The sequence below is a fragment of the Rhinatrema bivittatum genome, chromosome 1 (assembly GCF_901001135.1).
Source record: "Rhinatrema bivittatum chromosome 1, aRhiBiv1.1, whole genome shotgun sequence".
NCBI classification, from domain to species: Eukaryota; Metazoa; Chordata; class Amphibia; order Gymnophiona; family Rhinatrematidae; genus Rhinatrema; species Rhinatrema bivittatum.
In genome coordinates, this window is record NC_042615.1 from 331,347,341 (window position 1) to 331,373,677 (window position 26,337).

Consider the following 26,337-nt stretch of genomic DNA (forward strand, 5'->3'; position numbering starts at 1 on the left):
TTCCATGGGCAAGGGCCCACATGTGCCCACTACCATGTTCCCTATTGTCACGATGGGATCCGACATCCCAGAACTACTACATGCACCTCCGGCTACCAGCAGAGGTTCAAACGCAGCTCCAATGGTGACTACAGGAGGACCACCTGAGCAAAGGAATAAGGCTATCCTCACCAAACTGGATCTTGCTCACCACGGATGCGAGCCTGTGAGAGTGGGGAGCCCACTGTCAGGAACTGACGGCACAGGGACAATGGGACAAGGAAGAGTTGGGCTGGAACATAAACCGACTGGAAGCCTGAGCAGTCAGACTAGCCTGCCTACGATTCGGCCACAGACTCCGGGGAGAATCTGTCAGTCATGTCAGACAACGCCACAACAGTTGCATACATCAACCTCCAGGGAGGAACCAGAAGCCAACAGGTGTCCCTGGAAATAGATCCCCTCATGGCGTGGGCAGAAGCAAACCTGCAAGGAATCTCAGCCGCCCACATCGCGGGAAAAGGCAACATCTCTGCGGACTACCTTAGCAGAGAGAGACTGGACACTGGGGGAACCCAACCATGGATCTACTGGCAACCAGATCCAACGCTCAGGTTCCCAAGTTCTTTAGCTACAGACGAGAGCTGCAATCCCGGGCAATCTCTGCCCTCATCCAGACCTGGCCATAGGAAGACCTGCTGTACGCCTTTCCTCCATGGCCACTACTGGGCAGGGTCATCCGAAGATAGAACACCACAAGGGACTAGTACTTCTAGTGGCCCTGGACTGGCCAAGAAGGCCATGGTATGCTGACATGCGAAGACTTCTTGCGGGGAACCCTCTGTGCCTACCTCCACACAGGGACCTTCTCTGGCAAGGACCGATCCTCCACGAAGACCCGACTCGATTCTCATACGGTCTAGCCATTGAGAGGACTCGCCTGAAGAAGAGCAGATACTCTAAGGCAGTGATTGACACCTTGCTCCGAGCATGCAAGTTCTCCACGTCTCTCTAGCTTACATACGAATATGGAGAGTATTCGAAGCCTGGTGTGAAGACCGCAAGATCCTTCCGCGGACAGTCAAAATACCCATGATCCTGGAATTTCTGCAGGACGGCTTGAAGAAGGGGTTGTCTCTAAACTCCCTCAAGGTTCAGGTGGCTGCGCTGGTCTGTTTTAGAGTCAAAGGGGATGGCATCAGTCTATCAATCCATCCGGATGTTTCCCGCTTCTTGAGAGGGGTCAAACAAATCCGACCACCATTAAAGTGGCTGCCCCTATGGAATCTCAGTCTAGTTCTAGACTTCCTAGTGGGAGCTTCCTTCAGACCTATAGGTGGTCTGTCATCACAGCTCTTGACCTTGAAGACTGCATTCCTAGTAGCAATTTGTTCAACCCGTCGCATCTCCGAACTTCAAGCGCTATCCTGCTGGGAACCGTTCCTCAGGTTCACACCGGGATCCATACAGCTACGCACTGTCCCCTCCTTTCTCCTGAAGGTGGTTTCTCAATTTCATCTAAACCAAACCATCTCACTGCCATCTCCAGACGAACATAAGGACTCTGAAGATTCACACCACCTTTGCCATCGAAACGTTGATAGACTCCTAGTCCAGTACCTCTGGAAAAGTCGGAATCTGTACAGAAGACTGACCACCTATTCGTCCTTCACAGCAGGAAGAAACAGAGGGAAGCGGCCTCGTGGGCAACCATAACATGCTGGATCAAAGAAGTAATCAAGGTGGCCTACGTAGAGGCAGGGAAACCTCCACTTCTACAAGTCAAGGCCCATTCTACAAGGGCCCAGGCAGTATCCTGGGCGGAAACCAAGATGCTATTGCCTACCGAGATCTGTCAGGTGGCGACATGGTCCTCCATACTTACCTTCTCCAGGTTCTACCGCCTGGATGTCCAGGCCCGGGAGGACACAACCTTTGCAAGGGCAGTACTAAGTGGACCACGGGCAGCCTCCCACCTGGTTCGGGAGTAGCTTTTGAACATCCCATTGGTCCTCAGTCCATCTGCTACACGATAGGAAATGGAGAAATTATTTACCTGATAACTTCGTTTTCCTTAGTATAGACAGATGGACTCAGCATCCCACCCATGGCTTCCCCGGTATCCGGAAAACTCGTGTGGCAAACCCTGAGAACAAGACAAGCATGGGTAAGCCAGGTATTACCCCTAGTTCAAGACACCCATGCTTGCCGGGTGTCGGCGTTATTTGGTTGAGTGCACTGGCGGTCTCCAATTTGGAAATCAGTTGAACCAGTCCAAGTTAATCAAGTTAGCCAAGTTAATCAAGTTATTATAGCACACATATATCCACAATTGCTTTTCGATGAGAATTCTGAAGAGCTAAGCTTCCTGCATGGGTATATGAAGGCTGACGTCAGCGTTGAAATCTGACTCAGGAGTACACTATACCCATTGGTCCTGAGTCCATCTGTCTACACTAAGGAAAACAAAATTATCAGGTAAGTAATTTCTCCACTTATTACCTTATATGCAATCCGAAAAGTCTAGGAAAGGACACCTGTTTATCTCAGAATCAGACTACTTTATTTTCAGACATGTCAGGCTTAGTTAGAATAAGACAGAGGCATGTATTTAACATCCTTGCAGCACAGGTTTATACTGAGTAAAGCTCTGCATAATTAGTAAACACAGAAATGTTAACTTGCTTTGGATATATTAATGAATGTATTTTAGATAACTACCCCCATAATCTTAGATTACCTTCTGTTTCATTCTGGAGTGGTTTCTGACTAGAAGTCAGAGACGGTCTTCGGTGAAGAAAGCTTGCATTCTTGGTCCCTGTTGCTTGGTGGGCTGAGGAGGCTTGTCTCAGCCCTGGAGAAGAACAGCCAGGTAACAGGCAAGATAGCAGGCAGACTTGTAGGACACAGGAGCTCTTATGCTTCATTGGAGGGAGGAGCAGGGGTGATGCTTTGGGTGAATTCACCCAGTCGTCCTCTCTCCCCTGCTGCTTTTAACATATGTAAACAGCTCGTGCACAGATAGTGTGGTTTCTTCATTTTAGACCGCTGCCCCCCCTGCATATCAGGGGCGGAGTTTACCGCTCCTGCTGCATGGTGATCCCAGACCAGGTCTGGTCTCAGTCCAGTAACCTCTTGACCAGTGCTACCCATCTGTGTCCGTACTTTTCTGTGAGCTGACCTGTCTAATAAAACTTGCCCTTTAAATAGGCTGTCTTTTTTTTGTCTCTGGGCAGAGTTGGGTTGTTTGTGCGTGTCTGACCTTTCGGTCAGACACGCACAAACAGTCGGGTTTTCAGGATATCCACAATATGCATGAGAGAGAATTTGCATGCACTGCCTCGTAACATGCACATTTTCTCTTTATGCATATTCCTTGTGGATATCCTGAAAACCCGACTGGCTGGGGGGTCCCCAGGACAGAGTTGGGAACCCCTGCTGTAGGAGATACCAGATGTTTCACTATTGCATGCAGTCAAAAAGTAATATTGACTCTGCAAGAGGGACACAGACTTCCAAAGGAATAACAATAGGTGCCCAAGTTATCTGATATGCCTGTTAAGGGCAATAGCTTCTTTCCACAAATAATGAAATAAGCAGGACAGGGTTGGAAACCACTGCCCTACAGAATCGGGAAGATCTTGATGACCTTGAGAAAGGACTCTGCAAACTGGTGAACTAATTGATAAACCGATTAAGTTTATTTGCATGCACATGCTTTAAAATATGCCAACATGCATGAGTAAGTCCTACTTTTATTTTCATGTGTAAAATATACACGCATATATTTTTTAAATAGGAAAAGTACACACATTCAATGTATTAAAATGCATCAAGAGTAAGCATACATATGCACACGTTGTGGGGTAGAGACACATTTTAATAAAACATGCCTATATCATACGTGCAGAGTGTAAAATACTTGTGTATATCTACTTGCAGCCAGATACGTGTGTGTGTGTGTGTGTGTATATGCCACTGTGTGCATTTGTTTGAAAGTTATCCTCTTCGATCGTAAACCTTCTGGCGACTGGAAAGTACCTATGGTTCTTCAATGTAATATACTTTTGACGTGCCTGAAAGGCAGCGCATAAATCCAATAAGGTCACTTTGGCAAAGATTTTCTTCAGACTAAATGATAGTTATGAAATATCTATGTGTTGTGAGGTTTCTATCCACTGTAGTAAGGATTTCTAAGATTAAATTTCAGGTCAATATTCAGCACAACATACTCCAAATGAGTATTCACTTCATATACCTGGTAAAAGGTACACAGATATTGTTATGGGTAACTTCAGGACAGGTATTTTTCCAACCAGATTTACCTTTGCTAACTTTAGTTGGGTAATGCTGAATATCAGCACTCACTGACTGAAATGGACCCTGCCTCCATCCCTGCCTTTTTTTTTTTTTTTTTTTAACTGCCTAAAATTTTATCCAGGTAAACCATTACCAGGACAAAGTTTAGCCAAAAGGCAGTGGGAAATATCCAAATCCTCAAGCTTTGTCTGGATAACTCAAAAGGTTACCATATCAAATCAGTGTGTGTAGGTTTTTTTTGTTTTTTTTCAGAGAGTAATCTGGGTATTCAGATACTGATCCAGAAATGATTTCAGTTGCCACATTGAGGTAAGGTAGGGATTTTGTCCTTGGTAATATAATTAGCTCAGACTCCAAGTTTTGATTCCCTGTATCTGAATTGCCACAGGTGGTGGTGATTTGAAATGGGCTGAGTTTCATTACTGTTCCCAAATTGGATTAACTTGTAATGCACACAACATTTTCTACATTCCTAAAGCAGTAACTAATAAACTGAACAGACCTTGAGGTGAAAGAGCAAGTAAAATTTGTTTCATAAGGGAGATTCCTAAATCCTAGGTCTCTATTGTTGGGGTTTTTTTTTGTAATTTCCCTAAGTTTCTAATCAAACACATGTTTGTGTTTTTATTTCCATCTAGGATTTTGGGTGTTTCTTTTTTGTTTTTTTTCTGCTACTCTCCATCATCGCTGTGATAGTTGCTCAGTCTTCCCTTCCTCACTGACATCCGTGGAGCTGAATGATGTCCTCAGCTGCTTTGATTCATCTGGCCAGGTATGGTGGGCATCACATGAGAAGACGTGCACTTTTGACATCCCGTCTTGTGCAGGAAGAAAACAGAGTGATTCCGGTGTGCCACAGCACTACCACGGAGCGCAGAGCTTCCCGTTTTGATGAGGATGGAAGTGGGTGTCCTACCACTTGGGACTCTCTTGGGATCTGGGACAATCGGATCGATGAGCCCATTCTGCTCCCACCAAGCATTAAGTATGGGAAGTTGATCCCCAAAGTCAGCCTCTCAAAGGTGGGCTATGCCACGCAGATCGGGAAGCGCAAGGAGAACGAAGATCGCTTAAACTTTGCCCAGTTGGCGGGCGGCATCTTATATTTTGCAGTCTATGATGGTCATGGGGGAGCAGCGGCTGCTGATTTCTGTAACAAGCTCATGGAAAAATATATTGAGTAAGTCTGCACTTCTTGGGGGAGTGATGTTTTCAAATTGAAGTGGGTTATCCCTAGAAAACAAGTGGAGGCAGGTATAGGAACATATCTTTACAGTTAAATTGAGCTGAACACTTCAAACTTCATATTCCAACCCCCTCCCAAAAAAAATGTATGCCTTGCATATACTTTGACTGAAATAGTTCATCTGCAATCAGTTTTTGTTTTATTTTCCTTGAGAATTTCAGTGTTTGTTATAACCAAACAAATGGCAGAAAATCAGTTGAACTCCTTCCACCCCAATGACTTTCTCCTGTTTTTGTTGGTTATAATAAAAACTGAAAAAGATGGTCCCTAACTATATCCAAAGTTTCCATCCTTTTGCAGTCAAGATTGGGAGAAAAGTTAAGAAGGTACTAAACAATATTTTGACCCAGGACAAATTTTTATTTTGGTATTTGAAATTTTTCTTTTCTGCTTATTTTAGTGTGTGTGTTTTGTGTTTTTGTTTTGTTTTTGTGAGGAAGAATGAGGTGGGTGTGCATTTCTTGGCTCTTACCAGATTTTATAAATTATTTTTTTCTTCCCTCAGATCTTTTCCCCTCTTCTTGTTTTTGAAGCTGCAACCTGCCATTGACTCCTAACCTTCACAGGTCACTGAGGCCCTTCTTGCTTTGAGGGCCACTGAAGCAGTAGGAACCAACAGTTTGGTTGACTAGGTTAGGTGTCTGGGATTTTTCCACTCGCTTGCCATTCTCCAGTTCCCCATTGCTTTCCTTTTTTTAAAAAGAATTCCATCCTGTTTTAATACTTCCATACCAACCCCATTCCTCCATCTTTTTCAAGGCTCCAGGACAGCAGCTGTTTCTCCTTCCTGGGTGGGACCCTGCTAGTAATTTTGTGGAAGCAGGGTCAGGACACAGTGATTAGTCTTCTATTTGAGTAAGAGGAGACAGGCCCACTGTGGAAACTAACTGGGCAGATCCGGTTAGATTGCACTAGTGGCTGCTCCCAAGGGCACTTGGCAGGAGGGCAAAAACTGGATTGTGAACCTGGGAAGGATTTGCTGTCTGTGATTGTTTTTAGTAGCATTGATTTTTAATATTCTCCCTTCCTTAAGCAGCTTCTTATGATGTTACATAGCAGAAATTAGGCTGAGACTGCGTAAGCTTTATTTTTTAGTTTAGTTTTGCTAAAATAACCAGGAAATTACTTAGTGTTAGAGTAGGTCAAACCCAACGAATGAGTTTTGCATCTCTGCCAGCAGATGGAGACAGAGCAAAAGCTGACATCGCAGTCATATCATCCCACCAGCATTCCATCTCCAGCAGATGGTGCACATTTCCCTTTGGGGGATTGCCTGTGAGTTTAAAAAAAAAAAAGTTGGAAAGGAGAGGTTTATGTAGCACCACTTGCCTCATGAGGTGATACCTTGTATCCCTCCCTCAGTAGAGTGACTTCTGTCCAGTAGCCTTGACTGACATGGACCTAAATTCCAAATAGCAGTTGCAGGCTGAGAGAGGCTTGGGGTGATGGTTTTAGCCCTCTCTACATAGCTGGGACCCTTTCCTGCTCTCAGCCAGAGAGGGCTGAACTCAGATAAAAGTTTGTAACTTTAAAAGAAAAAAAAGTCAGCAACAGGAAGACAGGATAAGGGTCTGTTTCCTAGGCGTTTAGCTGTCCCGCTCGCGTCTCTGGGGGGGGTTCAGTAATGAGGGAATACAGACACAGCAGGTTGAGCAGCCATTTGGCTAGGCCTGCTTCTAGGCTTCTCCCATTTTGGTGCGTGTTAAGCCGTGGGATGGTTTCATGCGCTTATTTGCTGCAGGCTGTCTTCTCACGCATGTGTGTCTTTGTGCATCCGTTCTAGTCTGTGTGTTCAGTTTGGGCATTCTTCCTTCCTTCTGGGCATACAGCTTGTGCATCCAGTTTAGGGGTCGATTCTGGGTGCAAATTTATGGGCAAGTGCCCTAGGTGCGTGGGCTTAGATGCACATTTCTTGTATGTCTGTTTTGAGTGTGCTTGAACGTGTGGGTAAGCTAGACATGAGCCTTCATCGGGCTGTACGCTTACAGCACAGCACCTGCGGTGAAGAAACCCAAGTGCCTTTCTGTGCCTCATGCCACATTAGGGCCATTCAGCTGGAGCTTTATTTAAGCCATTATCAGCGCTGCCCTGATGCTCAAGGAGATTTCCCTCCTGATTTTGCTGACTATGGTCCATCTCCTCTGTCTGAGGGGAGGGGGACAGAGGGAGACACTACAGGAGTGTCCCCTCCCCTGCTTGATCCATGGGTTGAGTCCTCGGGGGACACTGGTTTGCAGGACATCAAATTCAGTCCTGTGTGGCCTGTACTGGATCTGGCCTCCTTTTTCATGGGTGGAATTCTTCCAGGGACTGCAGACAATTCTACAAGGCCAGTCTTCTGAAGAGGCATTTCCTACTATGGTAGGTCCATGTGCTCAGAATGCTCCTCTGCCTGTCTCCATTGTCGAGCACTGTGCACAATGTGGTCTGACAGAACTCGAATGCAGGTGGATTAGGATGATACCAATGATGGCAGTGGCTCTCCTGGTGAGGAATGGGACATTCCCCCAGATTTGAAGCCATATAGAACTCTTCTAAGTTTCTGGGTTTTGTTTTTGTTTTTTTTCTTTCAGAGATGAGTTGCCGGGTCTGGTATCTCAGACCCTCTGAGTTGCTGGGCCTGACTGCTTGGGGATGCAAAAGGAAGGATCCTATGTTAGAATTTGGTGTTCTGAATGAGGTACTCAAGGTGGATATTCCTTTGATTTTGGAGTTTTTACAAGGCTACTTGCTTAATGGTTTGGCTCTTAACACCTTGAAGGTTCAAGTTGCAGCCCAGGCTTGTGTTAGAAGAGTCAATGGAGGATCTTTGTCTTCCCATCAGGATGTCCCCTGTTTTCTGCAGGGGGTTAAGCATCTTTGCCCTCCTCTTCCCCTCCCCCCCGCAAATATTGCAGTGTCCGGTGCCTTTGTGGGACCTTAACTTGGTCCTCTGGTCTTTTGGCAGAAATAACCTTTCAACTGCTGCATACTCTTTCCTTGTGACTGCTTACCTTGAAGACAGGTTTTTCTGGTAACAATCTGTTTGGCACCTCTGGTCTCTGAGCTATAGGCTCTTTCCTGCCATGAGCCTTTTCTCCGTATGACTCTAGGTGCAGTTCAACTTTGGACTGTACCTTTTTTTTTTTTTTTTGCCCAAAGTGGTTCGGTCCATTTCTCTGCCTGCTTTGGACAGGGACAGAGATGAAGCTGAGTACCGCCTTTTGTGGTGTTGGATGTTAAGCGTCATTTACTGCGGTACTTGGTGATGACTAAGACTGTTAGAAGTCTGCCTGTTTGTGCTCTATGGTGCTGCTGCTCCCTGTTTACCTCCAACACAGGCAATGATTGCTCAATGGGTTATGGAGGTCATTACGGCAGCCTATGTGGCTGCTGAGGTTCCCTTACTGAAGCAGATTAGACCACATTCCATGAGGCTCAAGTGGTATCATGGGTGGAGCTTCGTTGTCGCTGAAATTTGCCACATGGCGACGTGGTCATCTTTGTACACCTTCTCCAAGCATTATCGCTTGGATGTTAGGGCTAGGGAGGATGCCGCTTTTGCTTGTACAGTTTTTTGACTGGACTGCTGGCAGCCTCCTGCCCTTTCTGAGATTAGCTTAGGTCAATACCAATGAATGGGATGTACCAATCTCAATGCTAAGGAAAGAGAAATTACTACTTAACTGATAACTTCGTTTCCTTTCGTGAAGGGTAGGTCAATCCCAGACTTGCCCTTGGCTGCTGGAGTTTGAATTTTTCGTTAGCCTTCTTAGGGAGAGCTATGCAGAGTATGATACCTGGTATGTGGCTTCTCTAGCTCTTAGTTTGCTGGATATGTTCCTTCTTTTGGCTGAGCTCAGTATTATTGTTTGAGAAACATGAATGGTTGCCTGTTGCTAATAATGTTCAAGTAAAATCAGTTTTGTCCAGTTTGGCTTTTCCAGAGAATACTGGTGGGCTGATATCTGGGTGGGCTATAGGGCTGTGATGTCAGCTTTTGCTCTGTCTCTGTCTGCTGGCAGAGATGTATAACCCATTCTCCCAGGACAAGCAGGATGGTAGTCCTCATAGATGGGTGACATCATCCAATTTCTAGAACTTTGACTGGTACACTGAGCATTCCACTAACCCTGTGGTCACACAGGGTACCCCTTATGGACACTCCTGTGAAGCCTAGCCTGCCTTCTACCCCAGGCGCCTTGGCATCCACGACACCCTTTCGGGAGGAATTGGACCGGATGGTCCAAGAGGCAGTGCTGAATGCTCTTCGTGGCTTCTAGTCACCACCGGCGCTGGCTCCCATGCCTCTGCTGGAACCGGCGCCTTCGATGCTGGCTCCGCTCCTCGAGCGCTTAGACACCCTCATCAGTGCTTTGCCATCGATACCGCTCATTCGGGTACCTTGCCACCGAGCCAATCGCAGATTCCCTACCCCATTCTCAATACCGGTATCTTCGGAAGAAGAGGATGCACACCCATCTCCTACACAAGAGCCGCCTGAGCTGGTGCCAGGACCATTAGGTCTCTCAGTCCATCAGTTCCTATCATTGGCACCAGTGCCACCTATTTCTGCTCCACCGTCCATCAGTGCTGCCTTCCACCCCATTGGGTTTCTTTCTCCATCTGGTGGTCCAGCGGGTGAAGGAGAGCCTCCCTATGATCCATGGGATGATGCTTCGTCCGAATGCTCCTCACAAGCTTCTGAGGAGCTTCTTTCCGAGCCCTCACCCCAAGAAGAAAGGTGCCACTCTCCTCCAGAAGACCTCTCCTTCGCTAGCTTTGTTAAGGAGATGTCCGAAACTATCCCATTCCAATTGGAAACTGAGGAGGACGCTAGGCACAAAATGTTGGAGGTCTTACAATTTGTGGATGCTCCAAAGGAAGTAATGGCAATTCCTGTACACAAGGTTCTTTTTAGACCTCTTGCACAGCCTCTGGGAGCACCCAGGAACTGTTCCTCCAGTTAATAGACAGACTGATGCCACATACCTGGTACAGTGAGCCCTAGGTTTTCAAAAAAGCCAATTACCCCCACCAATCTGTAGTGGTAGAATCAGCTCAAAAGAAAGCCAAGAGGCACCGCCCTCACTCCTCCGCCCCACCTGGAAGGGAGCAAAAGGCATTGGACGCCTTAGGCCACAGGGTGTTCCAAGGGTCAATGCTAGACTAAAACAAAACTCAAACATTTTCCCATTCTTCTAAAAGTTTGACGTACATGTGTTTGGGTTCTTTTTTTGTATGTTTTTAAATTCCATCTCCCCTCTCCTCACCCGATTTTGCTGTGTTATAATTGTGTGGAAACCCTGCATGTGTTTCAACATTGGTTATTTATTTTTTAATTGCAGGGATTTTGTTGATCAGAAATGGCCAAGTTTCACTAAACTGCATAACCATGTAGCAAATATTCAAAGGAAAACAACCCAGCTACAGGGTTATGGGGTAAAAACTGTATACTCGAAAATTCAACTTAATTGTGTAGTTACACCTCCCAAAATGCTTATTTCATTTGCTGGGCAAATTGTTGCCTGGTGAAACTTTTCATTTATACTTCTAGCTCAATTGGAGCCAGGCCTGGTATCCAACGCACAGTCTTCATTCACAATTAGCCAGAGCTTTTCCCCCTTAATTTTATATATCCTTCCTGCCTTCCCCTTCCCCCCCATCGCAAGTCACAGCTAACTTGTGTCCTGAGTCTGTCCACTCATGTTGTCCTTGAGTGAAAGCTGCGAATACTGACTACACCGTATTCTGTCCTAACTGGCCTGTGGAATTTAACACAGGCCTCAACATGTCAGCCCTTGCAATTAGACCAGTCCACTGTGGGTGCTCGTATTCACTGGGAACCAGAAAATGGCTTTTCCATAGTTTTGATGTAGCAGGATTTGGCAGTCTTGACAGTAATGTTTACTATAGTTTGCAAGATAAAGTTTAAACCTCTTCTTTATGTGGATGGCTTATTCAATCAGAGTACAGCAGGGGCACAATTTTATAGTTTTTCTGTGGATGTAAATATTCTAGTCACACTCAGGCAATAGGCACAAGTTGCAGCTGGTTGATTTAGATGTAATAAAATATGAGGACTACTAATGCATATTGTGTTATGTACAGGGACATGATCTCTCAGGAGCAAAATTTGGAAACAGTGCTGACTAAAGCTTTTCTGGAAATAGATCAAGCGTTTGCAAGGCATGTGCACATGTCTGCTGATGGTAGGTATTGTTACTACATTTGTTTCAAAAATATTGGGTTTGTTCAATTTTTTTGAGATTTTGTGTAAAACATTTAAAGCCATGGTATAAAATAGCAAAAATTGACTGTTAACTATAAAGAAATGGCTAGATGTAGTGCTATCAGCAATAGTAGTAACGCACACTTAGCCTTAGTTATGTCTGCCATTTTGAATCTTTTGAAGGCAACACTCGAGCAGGGAGCGTCATCTTTGCTGCTCCCTTCTTAATCTCCACTGCAGTTTAACAGCAGGATGGGCCAATAAACAGGCTTTTACTTTCTTTTAACATATAGTGTGTTTAAATATTTTTAAACAACTACATTGTATTACAATTAATGCTTTTCAGCTAAAGAAAGTGGGCCAGTGTTTGTTGCTCTGGTTAAAGAAGAAAAATCTTTGTGCTAGTTAGTACCGTATTTTTCGCTCCATAAGACGCACCTGACCATAAGACGCACCTAGGATTCAGAGGGGGAAAATTTAAAAAAAAAAAAAATTGTGCTAAACCGGCTCTGCGTCTGGGCGTCTTATGGAGCAAATTAGGGGAGTGCATAGTTTTTTTTTTTTCTCCCCATTTTGTTTTCGGGTCTGGGGAGGGCCATTTCGGTCCACTCCCCAGATCAGAAAATTTTTCTTTCTGTGGGAACCCCCAAAACCCCCCCCCCCATCCCAACCCTTTAAATTAACAACCTCCACCCCCCTGACCCCCCCCAAGACCTGCCGAATTAATTTCCTGCAACCCCCCACCCTCCTGACCCCCCCAAGACCTGCCGAATTAATTTCCTGCAACCCCCACCCTCCTGACCCCCCCAAGACCTGCCAAACGTCCCTGGTGGTCCAGCGGGGGTCCAGGAGCGGTCCGGGAACGATCTCCTGGGCGTGAGCCGTCGGCTGCCAGTAAACAAAATGGCGCCGACGGCCCTATGCCCTCACTATGTCACTGAGACCGACCGCTGCTATTGGTCGGTCTCAGTGACATGGTGAGGGCATAGGGCCGTCGGCGCCATTTTGTTTACTGGCAGCCGACGGCCCTATGCCCTCACTATGTCACTGAGACCGACCAATAGCAGCGATCGGTCTCAGTGACATAGTGAGGGCATAGGGCCGTCGGCTGCCAGTAAACAAAATGGCGCCGACGGCCCTATGCCCTCACCATGTCACTGAGACCGACCAATAGCAGCGGTCGGTCTCAGTGACATAGTGAGGGCATAGGGCCGTCGGCGCCATTTTGTTTACTGGCAGCCGACGGCTCACGCCCAGGAGATCGTTCCCGGACCGCTCCTGGACCCCCGCTGGACCACCAGGGACGTTTGGCAGGTCAGGAGGGTGGGGGGTTGCAGGAAATTAATTCGGCAGGTCTTGGGGGGGTCAGGAGGGTGGGGGGTTGCAGGAAATTAATTTGTCAGGTCTTGGGGGGGGGGGGTTGTAGGAAATTAAGTCGGCAGGTCTTGGGGGAGTCGGGGGGGGGTGTTTGTTAGGTTTTTTTTTTATATTCGCTCCATAAGACGCACATACATTTTCCCCCCACCTTTGGGGGAAAAAAAGTGCGTCTTATGGAGCGAAAAATACGGTAATTCTAACTGGCACTACACTATGTTAGTGGCGTTACTACTGCTGTATTTGGTTGAAGACGGCTTTACTAAACAGAGCTTGCCAAGCTCTGTCCCAGTGTATGGCTAATATTTGGGATCTCTCCCTCTTGAATTTCCGTGAGGTTAATGTTCTGTTGGAAATTTTGAGATAACTTGTGTGCACCCCCCCCCCCTTCCCCTCTTATTTTGTACCTCATTCTTAACCCTCTTCCCTCCCCCACCCAGTCCTAGACCGTGTACCTGAATGACATGGACTTTCCTTGCTGAGTGAGGACTGGAAGGGAAGATTCTTAGAAACTGAACACCTCCGTGCTGCTCTTGTGCTGGTGGGAATCTGTCCTATAGCAGTAGCCATTTCCTTTCCCTCCCAGGGCATGAGTGTCTAAGCATTTCTCCTAACAGCAGAATGGCAACCTGAATCACAGGAGTAGCCTCTAATTATTATCTTTAAATTAGTACATAAAATGTTAATAACCACAGAATATGGTAGTACTAACTCTAAATCTTGCTGCCGATAGGCCAGAATAATAAGTTTTCTGTTACGCAGGGCCGAATTAACCATGACATGAGTGACTTCATCCAACAGCACCAAACAGACCTCTCTTAGCTAGGAGAGCTTACGCTGTACAGAGCATGTTACAAAGAAAAACGACAGAAAAGGACCGAATGGTCCATATAGTTTGCCCAGCAAGCTTCTTAAGGTAGTATCTGCCATGCCATATAGGTCACCCCAGGTTCCTCTTAAGGCTAGTCCATGCAGTTAACTCCAGCCCTTCTAATAAGGGGTAGTAATATTTACAATCAAAAACCAAGCAACCGTCAAACCTGTAAATTATAGCTAGCAATACTTTTATTTTGGGTGTGAGGAGCCTTCCTGAAAATTCTGGTAATGTTGACTTGCTTTGCTTTTGAACTTGGCCATAGAAGCATTCCTGTGCTTTTCCCCTTATGTCTGTATATCAGTACCGCCAGACCATAAAAGTCGGGGCCCTTATGGCTTTTCTCCCCTTCCACCATCAAAGCAGAGAGATGTTGCATTTGCTTCAAAAGTATCAAGGATTATTGGTTAAGGGTAGTAAGTGTTGCATTGAGCATGCAACACTTACTACTAGGGATGTGCAGAGGGACCGCATACGTTACATTCGGTATTCGTGGGGGGGGCAGATACATTGCATTCGGCAAGGGGGGGCCCCGATCCGTTCATGCGTTCCATTCTTATTAGTTTTCCAGCTAAAATTTAATTAACTCCCCCCCCCCCCCCCCCCCAAGACTTGCCAAAACTCCCTGGTGGTCCAGCAGAGGTCCGGGAGCCATCTACTGCACTCGTGCCGTCGGCTGCCAGTAATCTAAATGGCGCCGATAGCCTTTTCCCTTACTATGTCACAGGGGCTATCGACGCCATTTTGAATACTGGCAGCCGACGGTGTGAGTGCAGTAGAGGGTTTTGTTTAAATTCGCTCCTTTAGACGGCCAAATAATTCGGTGAAGATTCGTTGTATTCATGTGAATCGCGATACGTTTCACTTCCCCATGAATACAATGAATATGGCCCTATATGTTGCCAATTGTAAACAAATGCACACCCCTACTTATTACCCCCATGTATTTTATTTTTTATTCCCCCCTCCCCCCCATTTTTGTTCTCTAGCCTTTAGGGACCCTTGCCCCTTTGAATTCTTTGAGTGTCTTTGTCTTAATCACCTCCTCTGGAAAGGCATTCCAGGCATCCACCACCCTCTCTGTGAAGAAATATTTCTTGACATTGGTTCTGAGTCATACTCCCCCAGTTGTACTGTTTTTCCTTTCCAACAGGAAATGGTTTGAAGTTCTTGCATCAATAAAACCTGTCGGGTACCTGAGTGGGAATTCCAAGCATTGCTTCATGAGCCCTCCCCTTTTTTGTTCAAGCACCAGCACTGTTGTGAACAGCTATCTGAAAACTAAATAGATTTTCTTGTAAAATTGATTCAGCAGCCTCCAAACAGCACTTTGTAGTTCTACAAAGTTAAAAAAAAAAAAAAAAGAGAGAATTTTTAAGAACATAGTTTATCCCAGGACAAGCAGGATGCTAGTCCTCACAGAAGGGTTCTTGGGGTGACGTCAGCAACGGAGCCCTAAGGCTCCGTTGCTGTGAGGACTACATCCTGCTGTCCTGGGATAACACCTATTACAAGGTAAGCAATTTTGCTTTTCCACAGTGAGTGGATTCAGAGACTGCATTGGTGGCAGAAGAGTGTTCATTACAGATGGGCACAAACTCTACTACCTCTGTGTAGAACTGGGCCAGTTACAATTGTGGATGGATGTGCCTGCTAACTCAGAAATCCAGAGCCTGGAAAATGGAGAAATTGCTTGTTTGTTTATTAGAAGCTGCAGTCAGTCTCCAAAGAAGCACAGCCTTGTCTGCCTCTCCGTGAACTGAGTTGAGCAGGAGCATGTCAAATCTCTCCCTATCAGCAGAACAGGCCGAATCCTCATGGTCAAGTAAGCGTTGTGCATCGAAGCGCCACTTTGCAGAGCTGCTGAAGCAGCCAGCAACAAAAAAAAACCCCCTAAATCTCCAGTGCGTTGGCATTGATGCAAAAATCTTCAACATGCTTGTTACTTTGAGCCCCAGATCATGAGTTACATTAATCCTTTGTACCTGTATAATTAGGGCATAATGCTCCATCATAGTTGTATGTCAATTACATCACAACTGGATACTAGCTTGGACATGATTTTAACAGGAGTAGAAGGGGATATGATACCTCTACTCCCATCAATTACTAGAGCCTTTAGACCAATAAAATTAATGGAACAAGGGCTTAGTCTGGAAGCTCTAGATTGCATTTGCTGTCTGGTACCCCTCGTATCAAATCAGTCTCCAGTTCAAACTTTGCAGAGCTCAGACGATGTGCAGGACACTGTACTGGTATCAGACAAGGATGTCCCACCACCTAAGTTATGACAAAGGTCTCCTCAGCCCATTGACCAATAGAACAGTTGATGAAAAGATTTCTTTATAACTCTAGTGGCTAAGGATAAGGAGTGTACTTTCCAACCTCTCCTGATCTTCTCCCATGAGAGAGTCCTAGTATCTCTGGTTTGGGTAGATACTTCATCAGAACCCCACCCAGGTATTTCTAGCCCATGGCATTCAATTGCTGCATAGCTGGACACTCCGGCAGTCAGCAGCCATCCCCATCCATGATATCCTACAAGAATTACAGACAAGGATATGGGAGAATTATTTCCTGCACCCCAGTTGCAAGTGAGACTTCAAATATACAATGCAAAAATCTCTAGGGTTTGGGATTGTGCAATTACTTCATCACTGAGTTGTTATAGAATCTCTGCTTTTAGAAGGGCAAAAAAAAAATATATATATACTCTGCTAGAAAAGGATCCTAAGTTGTTGCACATTTTCAGTAAGAAAGTATTCCAAAGCTCCATGCTAAATGCATGGATTTCTGCACACCTACTGTATATGGTTTATTACTTAATGATTATAGCCCAAAAACTGAAACCTTTCTTTCTACTTGGTGAAGACAAGTGTCATATTCTCAGACACTCCTAGATGTAGGAGAATGTTTACGTTCTATCTTATTCGCTATATTTTCAAGACATTCAACACCAAAGCATGTATCTAGACAGTGACCATCAGAATATGCCCCATGGCTTAGTTGAAAGCCAGTAGACTTTGTGAGAATGTCCATGTCCTGATTGTCATTTTGGTGATAAGCCCAGAGAAACAGTTGCTCGAATAAAGGAGCGTTATGTAGAAGTCCAATCCCTATTAATGGGACTAGAGCAACATCCTTCTGCAAGGAACTCTTACTACACCTTTAAAAGATATTTGCAGAGAATCCAAGAGATTGCCCCTTCCAACAATTTCAACAAGACTGGATGCAACCTCTGCTTTCATAACAGCAGCTTCCAGCACACAGTGAATGCGTTCAACTGAGAGCAACTCAGTAAGTCTAGCTAAAACCTGGGCCGCGTTTTTGACAATGCTTTAAATCCAGCAACAATCCTTTCCAGTAGGGGGCTTTCCAGAGCACTTGGAGGAATGGCACAAGATTGCAAAGGATCGCTGACGTCTCAAGATTGTGGAGTCTGGATACAGTTTGCATTTCTCCCAGCTTCCAATGCTGCTCATTGCTCAGCCTTAATTCCGTCTCACTTGATGCAACTCATGCATGGAAGTGGAGGTACTTCTCAAACAGCGGGCAATAGAAATTGTTCCTCCGCATCCCCATGGCCAAGGTTTCTACTTCCTTATCCCCCCAATATCTGGGGAATTGAGACCCATCCTAGATTTAAGAAGTCTGAACAAGCATATGTTCCAGGAGAAATTCAAAATGAGCTCTCTCCACATGATATTTTTCGAATCATCTACGAAAAGGAGTGGGTATGTATCCCTAACAATTCCTCCCACTGGCATTACCTACACTTTATAGTGGACTCCTCTAAGTATCATTAAGTACTCCCCTTCGGGCTGTCAGCAGCACTGAGGTTATTTATCAAATGTCTAGTAGTACTGGCAGTGCATCTTCAACAATGCATCAGCATGTTCTCATATCTGGATGACTGAGAAGGTGCATTAACCTTTTTTGAAAATATTTATTACACATTCTTCAGTTAGGATTCTTGGTGAATTTTGAGAAATCTCTAATACCCTGCCAGAAAACAAAATTAATTGGAGCTTGGATAGATTCTATCCAACAGATTGAGCACACACCCTCATATCCCTAGAGTACAACCTATTGAACACAAATCAGTTATCGGCCAGAGATGTAACTGTTGTTCTAGGCCATATGGTGGTGACAATCTATGTAGTTCCACTAACCTGCCTTCACATAAGATTCCTGCAGTGGGGCCTTTGCTCCCAGTGGGACAATTCACTCAACTTTTGACAACAAAAGTGCAGATTTCAAAAGAAATGAAACGGGAATTACGCTTGTGGCTAAACCTCTTTATCCTTTAGGAAAGAGCTCCACAGCAGGGGTTGGGTAGCCCAATAGGCCCTTCTTGAAGCCACGGGATTTTGTCATTCACAGAAACAATTTTTCTAATCAACCTCCTGGAGCTGAGTGACTCTGACAGCCTTCACTTGCTTCCTTCATGGGAAGAACATTCTCATTTAGACAGACAACTAGGAGAGTAATATTCAGTAAGCCGGTTAGCCGACAAGTTATGCGGCTAATGTTGGCGGAATAACTTGTCTCATATATCCAATGGGTTAAACATCCCACTAAATATACTAGGCTACATGTAGCCAGATAACTTTAACCTTAGTTGGCCAGTATTTGAATATGGCCAGTTAACTTTAGGATTACCTGGCCCTATGAGGCCAGGCCCAGCTGCTGCAAATATCTGTATTAAATTAAATTTTCTAAGGGGTTGAGGTGTAATCCTGGACAGAGGGTGGGTTTGGATTTTTGTGGTCTTGAGTGGGGGGGAAATGGGACCTGGGACCAGGAGGCCCACAATGAAGTGTTTGAGTGTGGGGTAGTTTTTTGGTTTTGTTTTCATTTTGTTTTGGTTTTTTTATGGCTAAATTATAGCTGGCTGTTAATCCAGTTATAGTTTAGATGGATAAGTGGCCAAATATTCAAAAAGCTGCCATTTAGCTGGATAACTTGTCTTATCTAGCTAAGTAGCTTTGAATATTGCTCACCAGAACATGACTTGGAGGCCAAACAAGGAAGCATAGGGTTGTGGACTCCTTGCCAAGAAGTGATAAAGATAGATGGGAATGGGCATGCAGACATCAATCTGTCCTGCAAGCAATCTACCTCCCAGGAATCTGCAACACATTAACAGACTGCTTCAGCAGAGTATTTTATTTATTTATTTATTTAGGAGTTTTTTTTATATACCGAGGTATAGCAAAAAAATGTCTTCACTCCTGTTTACATTTACAACAACTTGTTACATCTAAAGCATTTAAACAGGAACTGGTACTGAACAATAACTTAGTGCAATAAATAAAAACAAACAAATGATATAAATCATATAACAAGGTATATAGCAGTATTTAACCTTGTGCATGATCTCTCAGTACTTGACAGATCCTGGGATCTGTCAAGTACTCCTGGGAGAATTCTGTGCATAAAAACTTAAAATTATGCAAACTTTATATTTGTCAAAATAACACAATTTACATGACAGTCTTTGAGTAATTAATTTTTTTTCTGTATTAATTTAAAATGTATTAGTTAAAGATGCAGAACTTTAAATATTTTGAGCAGAATTTCCCTAGAAATTCACTGAGTGTCTCTCCCCCATTTGCTCTTCCTACGTCCGTGGCCACTTTGCCCTCTCAGGCCCCAACTCCTCCACCTGCCAGTATCGCGCTCTCTCTCTCCCCTCCACCTCTTGGCTCAACCTCTTCCACTCCCAGAGTTTGACCCCTCACACAGGCTCACTCTGTCCCTCCCTCTCTTCGTACCTTAGACCATAAAAAGGTCCTGGCTTACAGCAAAAAACCCCTCCTCTTTATCTGGCTTCTCATCTCTTTGTCTCCAACAGTCCTAACAGACTGGGCATAGCAGTGGCCAAATGTTCATTGTCCAACAGGCTAGCAGGCTTACAAATCAGATACCATCAAAATTCATCATGTTAGAGCCATGGCTGCTTCAGTGGCTCATTTACGAGCAAAGACATCTGCAAAGTTGCAACATCGTCGTCAGTACATGACTTTGCATCCCATTACTGTCTGAGAATCGCTCAAAGAGTGAAGTAAATTTGGACAAACAGTTTTGCGTATGCAGGAGTCGACTCTCCATGGGGGAGTCCAGTTTGCTTACTCAGTAAATGCTCTGCTGGCAACCTTCAGCTTGGGACTCCCCACATATCATGGTTAATTTAGCCCTGCTTTTGGCCATGCTAAATATCAGCCCGCTACTAGGGAGAGTTGACTACTTAACTAGATTAGCTCTAAAATCGACTAAGGAGGCTCATGAGGCAACATGTTTTGGGGCAGATGCAATATAGTGTGCTGAGACGAGCACACTGTTTAACATGCAGTTGGATGTAGGTTGTGTAGGCGCTACCTAATCTCCTTATGTAATAAAGGGATTAGCACCTCCACAATGCACGTCCAATGTGCGCCAAAACTAATAGCACTCATCGCATGCAAATACATGTTAAGGCTATTAGCGAATTAACTGCAATGCAAAAAAAAAAAAAGCGTCTAAAATGCACACTTTTACACTCAAAAATGAATGCCTGCCTAGAAGCAGGCATTAATTGCTGAGCACTTAATATCAGATATTAAGTAGGAGGATGTACAGAAAAGAGGCAGTCATGTTCGAGAAATGGACGCTCAGTTAACAAGCGTCTGTTTCTTGAACCCTTGGCTGTGCCAGATTAGGAAAACGGATGCCGATAAATTCGGCGTCTGTTTTCTAAACCAGCAGACAGCCAACCGCTTGCGGGCTCCCGCTGTCAAGGAGGTGCTAGGGGAGCGCAAGCGATCCCCAACGCCTCCTTGACAACGTGAGCCCTAATTTTAAATATTGCATGGCGCCCCCAGGAGGGGTGTCTGGGGCACGTTAGGAAAGCGGGCACTGAACATTCAGCGTACGCTTTCAGTGCATCTTAATAGCATTGGCTCCTTTAGTAGGAATTGCTGCCCTTGCTTATCAGAGCAAAAGCTATATTAGCTAGAAGACAGAAGTCTATTTGGTGCTGCCAGATAACATCAGCTGCATGTCATGGCTAATTTATCATGTTGCCCATGGTAAACAAACTTGGTTTTTCTTCGAGGTGTGATGTCTTTTTGACTTGTAGCATGCAATTCTGTGTAGCAGTTACTCCATAATATTGTCTATTGGCACAGTTACAAAATAAATATAATTTGGTGATGAAGGTACTATTTCTTGAAAGAAAACAATTGTGCCTTTGCACTTTTATGAAGATATTTGCTGACACAGAACTGCTGTCTTCAGCCAGTTGGATAAGTCTAGCCAGTAGTGCAACTGAAGGAGAGAGCACTAATCTGTTCGATACACCCATTGGAATGCAAGGAAAAGGGTTGTTAGTACTAGTGACAGTAGCATTCCATAACAGTGAGATAGTATGGATTAGTCTTCAGTTTGTAGATAGATTTTCATAGCTTGAGTGGAAGCAAACCACGACTAGCACCTTGTTCACATTTTACAACTTGTTTTACAACAGTTCTGAAAATTCCTTTCGGAGAAAGATTGCTAGTAATCCATAGCAGTACTAGTTCAGCAACTAAGTAAAGAAAATTAAGACACTGGGTTCAAACTTTTCCATCTGTAAATAAGAGGATCAAGAAAAATGACTTCATGCTTATGACAGAATCTGATTCAGTAACTATTTTGTTTAAGTAAATGTCAGTTATCAAAATTACTTCCTAAAAATCAAAATACGTAGAGGGTGTATAAATTCTATATATTGATATCTAGCTTTTTTTTTTAAACAATAAAGGGCTTTGTATATATGCAAGATATCTTTTTTAAATGTTAAAAGATTGAGTTTGTAAAGCTATACCGCTGCAGACCACTTGTCTTTTAGTAGTTACTAAGGTTCCAGCATGTGTATCTTGGTATATTCAGGAACTGCAGAAATTCACATCTTGTTGTGGGAGAAACCTACCAGAGAGGACTTCAGAGACGGAATATCCCCATGCAGACACTGTGACCTGAGTATGCACAGTCTTGTTTAAAAGCATGCTAAAGGACTGCCTCAGTGGCAGTGCCATATGGAAGGTTATTGGTTGGATCATCCACTCCCTGGGTTGACAGGGGCTAGAAAGCTGTTACTCCTGGTGGAAATCTGCACAATGCAGAATTCCCCCTCCTGTACAGAATTTAGTGGCCCAGTGGGCAGCAAGCAAAGCCCATCCCACTTGTGGCCAAGTAACAGCAAAGACTAGAGAGACCTGGGAGAGCCACAGGCAGAGCCTATGCTGCCTGCAGGTGAAGACCACAGTAAGGCCCAGAATGATAGCACACAAGGGAAGGAAAGGAAGGGAAGGAAAGGAAGGAAAGGAAGCCTATGAGATAGGGTCAGAGGGATCTTGTGTGGTGAGAGGCTTTATGAGAGAGGAGTCAAACTCTGGGAGTGTGGAGATGATGGAAAGGGTTCAGCTTGGAGAGCAGAGGAGTTAGAACCTGAGAGGGCACAGTGAAAGGAGAGGCCAGGAGGGTAGAAGAGACACTCCTACAGTGCACTTCAGGGGAATTCTGCATTTTTGAGTAATAACTTTTCTGTATTACATTTTAAATTACTTAGACTGATGTATGTTTTGACTAATATAAAACATGCAGAATTCTGCTGAATTTTTTTTTTTTAATTTTGTATGCAGAATTCCCCTAGGAGTAAGCTGTGGAGTTGGCATTCATAGCCTGTGTTAGGAGGAAGTGAGCTCTGATTAATGTTCAAAGGTAACCTAATAGCCGGATTCTGGACCCATATTGCAAGGTTCCAGAGGGCCCCGTGGCCTGACCTAGGATCATCGCTGCAATCAGCACGTTGCCTTAGGTACATGGGCAGGATGTAAAAGAGGAAAAACAAATCTCCAGGTAGTTGCACATGAAGGCACATGGTGCCAGGATTCCCAGCACTTACTCCTTTGGCCCTCCAGCTCATTCGGAAGAAATGCAGAGTGCTGCTATCTGAAAAACATTTTGCAGGTGCAGCTAAAGAGAACCTCCAGATAGTAAACAGTACACATTGAAATGCTAGTTATAAATTATACTATTACTACTACTGTTAATCATTTTTTTCCCCATCATGGCTAGTTCAGCCTGCTTATTGCTGGCTGGGATGTCCTTTGGGTGGCCCTGGGCAGAGCTTTTGGATAGAAGCGGCGTCTGTCAGCGAGTTTGACAGCAGACGCTCAATTTTGCCGGCGTCTGTTCTCAAACTCGCTGACAGCCACAGGTTTGGAAACTGGACGCTGGCAAAATTGAGCGTCCGGTTTTTGAGCCGCGGGCCCATTAAAATGTTTTTTTATTTTTAACTTTTTTTAACTTTAGGGACCTCCGACTTAATAGTGCCATGATATTAAGTCGGAGGGTGCACAGAAAAGCAGTAAAAACTGCTTCTCTGTGCACTTCCCCGGCGCCGGCAGAAATTAACGCCTACCTTTGGGTAGGCGCTAATTTCTTAAAGCAAAATGTGCGGCTTGGCTGCACGTTTTACTTACTGTATCGCGCAGGAATGACTAATAGGGCCATCAACATGCATTTGCATGTTGCGGACGCTATTAGTCTGGGGGGGGGGTTTGGACGCGCGTTTTCGACGAGCTATTACCCCTTACTGAATAAGGGGTAAAGCTAGCGCTTCAAATGCGCGTTCAAATGCCGGTTAACAGTGCGCTCCACCGGAGCGCACTGTACTGTATCGGCCTGTTAGTAAATAAGCCCCAAAGTATCCCAGCAGCTTCCTCTACCAAAAACAATGTGTGGCTGCTCTGGGGCTCTATCTTAATGCAGATCTTGTGAGCCAATCTCTTGCTTGGGATTTTAAAGTATGAAAGCACAGGTTTACTTTTTGATAGGGTAGAAAAGCCACTGTTTGCTTATACACAATCCAATTAGAGTATGTAAAAGGGACTGCAGTTTTAGTTCCTAAACAAACTGATGAGAATTTAGAATACAGTCGCCAGCACATTGGCTTTGCACACAGTGAGATTCTGCCCTTCCGGAATATACCTCAAAATGCAAGATGCTGGTATTTGCTTAGCTTGTTTATAGTGCACGAACTGTTTGCCTATGAATAGCCATCATAATAACCTGAAATTGGGACTAGTATGGATGTGTTTGGATATTTTTAGGATCCTTTTGATAACCAAATGTGAAAGTTTTTAAATAATAAAATTACATGTGCTTTCATCTAAAATCATAGTAATCTGTTAACCTGCAACACTGAGGAAAGGTAAGAGCTGCAGAAGTGACTTAACTCCAGCCCTGTGGGTAATGCAATACATACAGACCAAGCCTGTAGAATAGTGGAGCTATTGAGTAATCTCATTTCTACTCTAGCAAGCCTTTTTGGGATTGCATTGGTATTTATTTTATAAAACCTCTACCATTTGTAAAGTGCAAGGTTGCTGAATATGCTTTCTGTAGAGCTTTTCCTTGAACGTTTTTTTGTTTGCTGCATATGGAGCAGGCCAGAGCCTTAAGGAATTTTAGCGCCAGGGACATGTAAGCAATTTTTGTACCCTTTTTCTCTCCTTGACATTCTGGATGGTGAAAGGAAAGCTGCACTCTTAATCCATTGCTAATCCATGCTTGCACTTTAATAATTTTTCCTCCCCCCAAGGGGTTTTGTGTCCTGGCAGCTGCCCTTCTCTCCTACCCCTAGTTACAGCCTTGGAATAGCCAGTAAGCTGCTCCTCCTGTAGGTAAAAGGGGGAGGGAGACAGCCACATAACTTGTGCTAAAACTCATTTCAGCATATTCACGGCCTTGTTTTTTTGACATACTGCACATTTCTCCACATATCCCATTTCATTTGGGTGAGCATTAGTGCAAGATAAGTCAGTACTATATATCCTGTTGTAGCTCTTACTCCATCCTCCCCACTGTTGCAGGTATATGATGTTTGATGAAAACCCCTGGGTGCATTTCCTACTTGCCTCTGTACGTGTTGTTTGTGCAGAGACTGTACCTGGGGAGCAGCTCTAGAACTGGAGACCCTGGACACTATATGCTGGGTTTCAGTGGAAAGAGAGGTCTGCTTAATTTTGTCCCAGGTGAAGGAGTCCAGCGGTTCCTATCCTGGACTACTGGAAGGTTCCACATCTTCTCTCATATTAGTAGAGATGGCATGCAGTAAAAATTGTCCAGTGAGTGTTTAAGATCTCTTGAATGAACTCTTGTTTTATGATATTTTTAGGAAAGAGAATGAATTTAAAAAGAAACTTATTGCAATGTAATTGTAAAAAAATTTTTTTACATCTAAAGTAGAATCAATGCAGTAGAAAATTGCCCATCATATGTTGTATTTCTGAATTTCGGAACTGTGCCATTGGTTAAATAACATTTTGAGGGCAATATTGAGCGGGGCAGCAAATTACCTCGATAGCTTTAATTCAGGTATTCAGCTCTTATCTATGATCGGCTTGGCCTAGCTAAACTTAGCCATGTGCTACCTGGCTAAATTTCAAGCCCCACCCCCAGAATGCTTCTTCGCAGCTTTTTTTTTTTTTTTTTTCTTTTTTTTTTTTAAGCTAGTTCATAACTTACCTAGCTAAAACGTATCCACTACAAGTGGCATTAAATTTAAACCCTTAGGTTTATCCAGCTAAGTTCAGATTTTCTCTACCACTCTCAAATTGGGGAAAGACTCAGAAAGTTGTCAAAGTTCCATGCCTCCTGTTTAGAAAACTGAGGACTTATTCACATATACACCTTAATACAGCTGTTCACAAGGTGCCTTCTAGATATCTCAAAAGCAGTTCAGCATTTGATTGACCTGGAATAGTGTTTGCCAGGAGCATGGTCTCTGGTGAAGCTATACCCTCTCTATCTCATGAAAACCCCCCAAAAACTGAGATTCTCTAAGATAGATGCTCTAGTTTGTCTGGATACGAAATTGAAATTCCAGTGGAAGGAGGTGCAGCCCTCAGGGGTACCCAAGATAAAATAATAAGAGGCGGTGCTTAATTTGGCCTTTGAGGCTTCTAGTATAGCACTTCAGGAGAAAGCATGTAGCTTTATTGTGGCAAGAGTGTAACTGTGTTTTATTGCAATGCATTCAGGAGTATTTGACAGCAATGGGGCAGTTGAGATGGAGCCAGGGGCAGCCTTTTTGGCAGATGCTTGCTTTTTGATTTTGGTATGCTCTTCAGCTAGGAGCATGGCTGGGAATGGAGAAGGCTTGGTGGATGCTGAGAACTCTCCCTCCCCCCCTCCCCCCCCCCAAAAAAAAATTGGTTCCATGGTGAGAAGGGCACTGTAGAAAACACAATCTGTCCACAAGCCTCTGCTACATTCCTTAGAGATGCTCAGTGCTGAGGTGCCAGT

The 26,337-nt window shown here is 44.5% G+C and overlaps 1 protein-coding gene across 1 annotated transcript in view; it reads left to right on the forward strand.

Annotated features, from left to right (window-relative positions):
• The window catches only part of PPM1K (protein phosphatase, Mg2+/Mn2+ dependent 1K), a 74,582-nt gene that overhangs the window by 16,528 nt on the left and 31,717 nt on the right, over positions 1-26,337 (forward strand). The window contains exons 2-3 of the mRNA XM_029597950.1: positions 4,938-5,479; positions 11,636-11,736. Coding sequence (XP_029453810.1) covers positions 5,037-5,479; positions 11,636-11,736 — 544 coding nt within the window. The 5' untranslated portion in view covers positions 4,938-5,036. The remainder of the gene's footprint in view (positions 1-4,937; positions 5,480-11,635; positions 11,737-26,337) is intronic.